The following is a 5,937-nucleotide window of genomic DNA, read 5'->3' as shown; positions in this document are numbered from 1 at the left end:
TGTATCTTTACGTAAAGAAGATTAAACAAAATAATTAGCGAAAGGAGAAAAGTTTACTTTTTAAAAATTTTACCCCCAGGAAAAGTTGTGTTCGCCTTCGCTCTACTCTCGCTTATTATCTATTTCTGCAATTAATTGTACGTAAAAGTGGAAATTGTTGCAACTTTTTTTTATTCTACCGTAGTGGATATAGTGATTTATCTGTCACGATTGCCAGGTGACGAGAAAAGTATTTTGAAATATTCTGACGTTTTTTTTTTTTTTAATTTTTTTTCAAAATTTTGAACCATTATGCAAGAATTTTCAATTTTCCAGAATAAGAGTCGCCTTCAACCAGCGATGAATACGTGTAGATATCTTAAGTTTTTGCCTAGTGGCGATAGAGCTATCCATTCAAGGACTTTTGTATGGAAAGGGCAAATATTTTTTTTATTTATTTTTTTTTTGTTTTAAAGTAAATTTTTGAAAATTTTCTAATAATCCCATTAAATTTTTCATCCTTAGATTGTTACGTATATATGTTATTTTGAAATTTTTCACTTTTTATTTTATTTCTTTCGCACTTTTTTTACTTTTATCGAAATGTGTGCGTGTAAGCGAATTATTAATTTTTTGGAAAATTTAGCTTTTCATTTCGACGCAAGAATATTGGACATATGGGAAATAGGTTGGCTGGCTTGTGAAACATATTCAACCTGAAACGGTTGGTAGATGAAATTTCTCATAAATTTTTTCACTTTTGCTTACGATCTACTCGTTCTCGAAATTTTTTCCAAAAAAATACATATTCTTTACTTTCATGTACGTACATATCTAGATTTCATCATTTCATCATTCATTTATTGAGACATGTACATACATGTCTCCCGCGCGCGGTAGAAGCGCGATTGCGAATATATCCAAAATTATGGATAGACTCAATCGAGATTTTACAAAGGTTGCAGGCCTTACTTACAAGTTGCCTTCTTGGCTTCTACGCGTTAGCATTTCATTGTACATTTAATTTTTAGGAAGCAAAGAGTAAATCAACAAGTAAGTTGTTATGTCACACACGTAAACTGTATATAATATGGAATTATGTAATGATGAATATCAATGAGAAAACAATCAATCATACGACTACGAGAACAATTATGTGTAACACATAATTATTATTACATAAAAGATTTTTACGAATTTACCCATAACTGGTGCCATAGAAATTAAAAATCTCGTCAATGAAGTACCGGTTGCGATTTGAGTTTTATGCAAGAGGCCTGTAAAAAAATTTACCAATTATAGATGAATTTCATTTAAATTTTACTATTCCTCTAATGTACGTATTAATAATGAATTGCGCGAATCTATATCTTCTTCTTATCAAATTTTTTAAATCCAGGAAAGCTGATACCGCATTTTTTTTTCATTCGTATCTTCATGTTTTCCACTAAATGCTAAGGTAGCTAACGATGAAGAAAATATTCGCAATTTCTTATTTATGCCCCTCGCTTCTTACTATCTCTCTCTCTCTCTCTCTCTTTCTCTATCTTTCTCTCTCTATCTATCTATCTCTTTCTTTCTCTCTCTCTCTCTCTCTCTTTTTCACCGGCCTGCGTGTTTTTTTTTTTTTTTTGGTTCACAAAACTCTCAGAATTATTTCCCTAATTAATTATTCGCATTCAAAAATCGTGACTTTTTTATATATTTCCCTATAAATATAAGCGAAGACATCTAAGACAGCTAGGAATGCTTGCAACCGTTTATCACTATTAAAAGGCACACATATCAAGGGTAGAGTGCATTAAGTTGACATTTTATCATGTTTATAATTAGATAAATTACTTAAGTATATATGTATATGTATATATATATATATATATATATATATATATATATGTCAATGAAAGTACGCGTGTGAGAATGAGATATGATAAGTGCTCGTGCTTAAGTGTTGCTAACGTCACTAATGCAAAATATGTGCATCATTGTTGTGTTTCATTGTTTGCTATCTTTCGCAAATTGTCTATCAAAGTATCAATGAGATTTATTGAATAGATATCGTTGTTGTTGTTATTGTTGTTATTGTCTCTATTAAGATTGTTTGTTTGGATGATTCAGGGAAAAAAGAGCATATATATATGCTCGACAATTCGTTTACAATCTTTCAACATAAGTGGTCAACAACGGTCTATTACGATAGACTATGAGCTAATATAAATCGTTTAACTCATATAACTGAACAGGATATCTATCTTTAACATGAATAGATGAAATCTTATCGATAAAATTCCGAAAGAGTGTTTATGTAAAAAAAGTTGTCGCATTGCCTGAACACATTTAAAAGGGGTTTTGCTATTTATTATTCGCCAATGCGAATTAGGAAATCGTTTGCAATGCTAAATAGTGACAGCAAAGTAATTCCCACAATTCCCAACTAAAGTTTTAATTATTTAAGATTTTTTTCGCCTTTGCTTGTGATAGTTTGCACAAATAACTCTTCGCCAGAGATGGGATGGCCCACGCTTATATAAATAGAATGGAATTGCTTGGCTTGGAACATATTCTATTGAACTTACACTTGGAATTGTTATGGGTGATAAAACAGATGATCTATCGGTAGGACTCTTTGACACTTTTGACACCTTTAGAGTATGTGTCGCCAACGTTGCTTGCAATAGAAATCACAACAAACCGCAACAAATCTGTTTGTAATGTCGCTAATTCTCTGTTACGGAAGTGTACATCACGCAAATGTCTGTCATAGGGCAGGGCAGGCCTTTTTCGGCAATAGGACTTTTTGAGAAGTGAGATTAAATGTTGATAGAATATACCGCAGACCAATCTGTAAAGATATTGTTCGACATTTGCCTATTTCTCATGGGATTAATCGTTGATTGAAATTGCTCTCGTGGAATACACAGCCCGTCCGTTACCGTATTAGATATAATGGCAATTTTTCTGCTTAACTAATTGTCTAAAGATGAAATCCATTATCAATGAGGTACTTTGGAAAAGGGGGGGGGAAAAAAAAAACCCCTTTCGTTATATGCTCAACCCATCCCCTCTCTCCGTCTCAACACAGCACCCACTCATCGTAAACTGCAATTGTGTTTACGTTTGACTTTGACTTTAAAGCTAATTACCTTCATCTGTTGCTGTTGTTTCCGTCCTTCGGCCAGTTTCCGAAGATGCACTGCTTGGCTGCTCTTGATCCATTTTGTTAGCAAATTTTTAATTCCAAATTTAACTGCAATTAAAAGTAAACAATTTTCCAGATTTTTTTTTTTATTTTTTTTTTCCTTAAAATTCGTTGATTTTGCTTTGATTTAATTGCGTGTAAAATTTTCCCCAATTTCAGGCATTACTACATGTGCTTGCATATATTTATGTATTTTGCTACGTACATACGTACGTACATATACACCCCTGCTTTATTAGCTTTTCTACGTTGTTGCCTTTACTTTACGTCAAATTTTTGCACACATTTTTGAAAACACTATAAAAATGAGAAAACAAAATAAAAAAAAATAAAAATAAATAAATAAATAAAAAAATTAAAAAAAACTTAAATGACACTTTTCACACTACTCTTGCTTCATAATTGAGTGTATGGGTTTCTATAGTATATTTTAATTTATTTATTTATTTATTTTTATTTTTATTTTTTTTTTCTTTTTCCTTTTTCAATTTTCTTTTCTTAGTTATTTTTAAATAGATGATTTAATTAAATATTTATATATATTTATCGTATCCATACATATATGTATATAACATTATGTATATATATATATATATGTTTAAAAACATAAATTTTTGAATAAAAATAACATAAGAACAATAACTAAATAAATAAATAAATAAAAGTAAAAAAAAAAAAAAACTCAATATCTTCAATGATCCATCTATGTATAGATTAATTTATTTATAGATTTTCTTTTTCATTAAAAAATTTGATTAAAATTACTTTTCACGAGTTAATGATTTAACAAAGACTCTCACATTTCAATTGAAAAGTGAATCTCGTGCACATTTCATAGTTCATTGTTAACTAGCGATGCACCCCTTAAAATCACATGCACTTCTAATTAATTAAATAATCGAACACAGGTTAGAAGTTCAATTATGCGCTGCTTTATACATACATTCGAATAACATGCAAGACGATCGCGAGTCATTAAAGTAATAAATTAAAGTTAAATGAAATGATTTTTTTTTTTTTCTTCTTTTCTTCTTTTTTGTTTTTTTTTTGGTTTTCTTTCTTTCGAATTTTTCTCTAATTATTTTGCTGATGATGTTTAATTGATAACGTGCACCGCAGTAATGCCCCAAGGTGGCTCCTTTTCCTTTAATCCAGTTGCGCCGATTCAATTTCGGAATATGATCGGTACGTCGATCGATGTTTGTGTCGTGACTGAGACTGATTGTGACTATGACTACGAATAGTTGATTTGCCGTTATTCCACTCTATACTTTTTGTGAATTTATAAGCAAACATACGCACACATTCATATACCCAGTCATACATATAGTCGACAAACTCGCAGCCACACTCTCACACTCTCGCATATATACAAAATAATGTTGCTTAGTAAATGTATAGTATCCGTAATTAGCTTGATAGTGCTAGTGCTAATGCTAATGCTAGTGCTAAGGCTAGTGCTAGAGCTAATGCTAGTGCTAGTGCTAGTGCTAGTGTTTTTTATTTTTTTAATATTTTTTTTTTTTTTTTTTTTCTTTTTTTCTTCTGTTTTTTTTGGCTTTGTATACTTCAACTTGACATACCGGCTCATATTATGCATATGTACTATGCAATTGTGAATGCACACAGTACCCATGTACATCGTTTGCATTGTATTGGACAATAATCGTTAGTACATCCATAAAACATCATATTCCACTGAGCATACATATGCAAATGTATTTCTTAATCGAAACCCTCGAAAACTCTTTTGGAACAAAACACACATACGCGCACGGAGAGATGTAAATTCACGCATACAAATACACACACATACACACACACACAGAGAGTTTGAAATGTTTATGCATGTATTTATTTTATTGTCTTCCGCTTAATTGGGGTTCATCTAGCCATCATTTATGCATTGAGATTAACTGACCTGTACTCTCTCTCTCTCTCTCTCTCTCGTTAAAGAGGAACTCTTTTAAGTGAAAAGGTTTTTTTTCTTGGTTTTTTTTTTTTTTGTTGAGAAAAGGAATACGTATATAAAAAATTTTCGGAATGTTTTTTTTTTTTTCTAAGTAAATAATATCTTATTTATTTTTTTTTTCACAGGTATATATATATATATATATATATATATATGCACATATAAATTTTGAATAAAAAAAAAAACGAAAGCATTTTACACATGATTTTTAAATGATTTATATGTAAAGTCCCGCTAGTAAGCGATTTTTAATATAATGAGTGTTGAGCGGTATGCGGTAAATAAGTTCACAAATGATCTCCGTTTTTAATCCAACATCAAAAAATCATTTATTTTGACTTTTTTTTTGTTCTTAGAAGCACGCGTGGGGAGGATTATAAAGCGTAAATAAATAAATTAATACATGTACCGGCTTATCCACGTAGCTGTTTCTTTGTCCGTCCATTGGGCATTGTTCGATTAAGATCGCCATTGATCACCTTTGATTGTTTTCCATTTTCTACAAGCAGTCCTATTACATGAATTGAAAATTGAAAAATGTGAACGTGATCTGCCTTCAAACACATTTACACATTTAGACAAGTAAAAGCGCACGATACTTAATTAAAAATCGACTTTTCACAATAAGCCATTATATGAGAAATGGAACGTACAATTGATTCGATCCGAACCATTTTCAATAACTCTCGTCCTTGATCCAAAACACGTCAGTATAGCGGAATTCATCAAATTATCTGAAAAATTTCGTCCTATGGACAACCAAGCTTAGATCAATTCAGAAATTAAT

The 5,937-nt window shown here is 30.8% G+C and overlaps 1 protein-coding gene across 5 annotated transcripts in view; it reads right to left on the bottom strand.

Annotated features, from left to right (window-relative positions):
* The window catches only part of LOC119631900, a 34,230-nt gene extending 29,999 nt beyond the window's left edge, over window positions 1-4,231 (bottom strand). Inside the window, exons 1-4 of one of the 5 annotated variants that reach the window (XM_038024463.1) lie at window positions 4,122-4,231; window positions 3,944-4,060; window positions 3,123-3,475; window positions 1,182-1,256 (exon numbers count right to left, since the gene is read on the bottom strand). In XM_038024463.1, the coding sequence (XP_037880391.1) occupies window positions 1,182-1,256; window positions 3,123-3,195 (148 nt within the window). In that variant the 5' untranslated portion in view covers window positions 3,196-3,475; window positions 3,944-4,060; window positions 4,122-4,231. The remainder of the gene's footprint in view (window positions 1-1,181; window positions 1,257-3,122; window positions 3,476-3,943; window positions 4,061-4,121) is intronic. The other 4 variants (XM_038024464.1, XM_038024468.1, XM_038024466.1 and 1 more) reach the window with 4 other exon arrangements.
* Between the last annotated feature and the right edge of the window lie 1,706 nt (window positions 4,232-5,937).

This window comes from Glossina fuscipes, unplaced genomic scaffold (assembly GCF_014805625.2).
Source record: "Glossina fuscipes isolate IAEA_lab_2018 unplaced genomic scaffold, Yale_Gfus_2 1, whole genome shotgun sequence".
In the NCBI taxonomy this organism is placed as follows: domain Eukaryota; kingdom Metazoa; phylum Arthropoda; class Insecta; order Diptera; family Glossinidae; genus Glossina; species Glossina fuscipes.
This window is presented reverse-complemented; position numbering and strand designations above follow the sequence as displayed.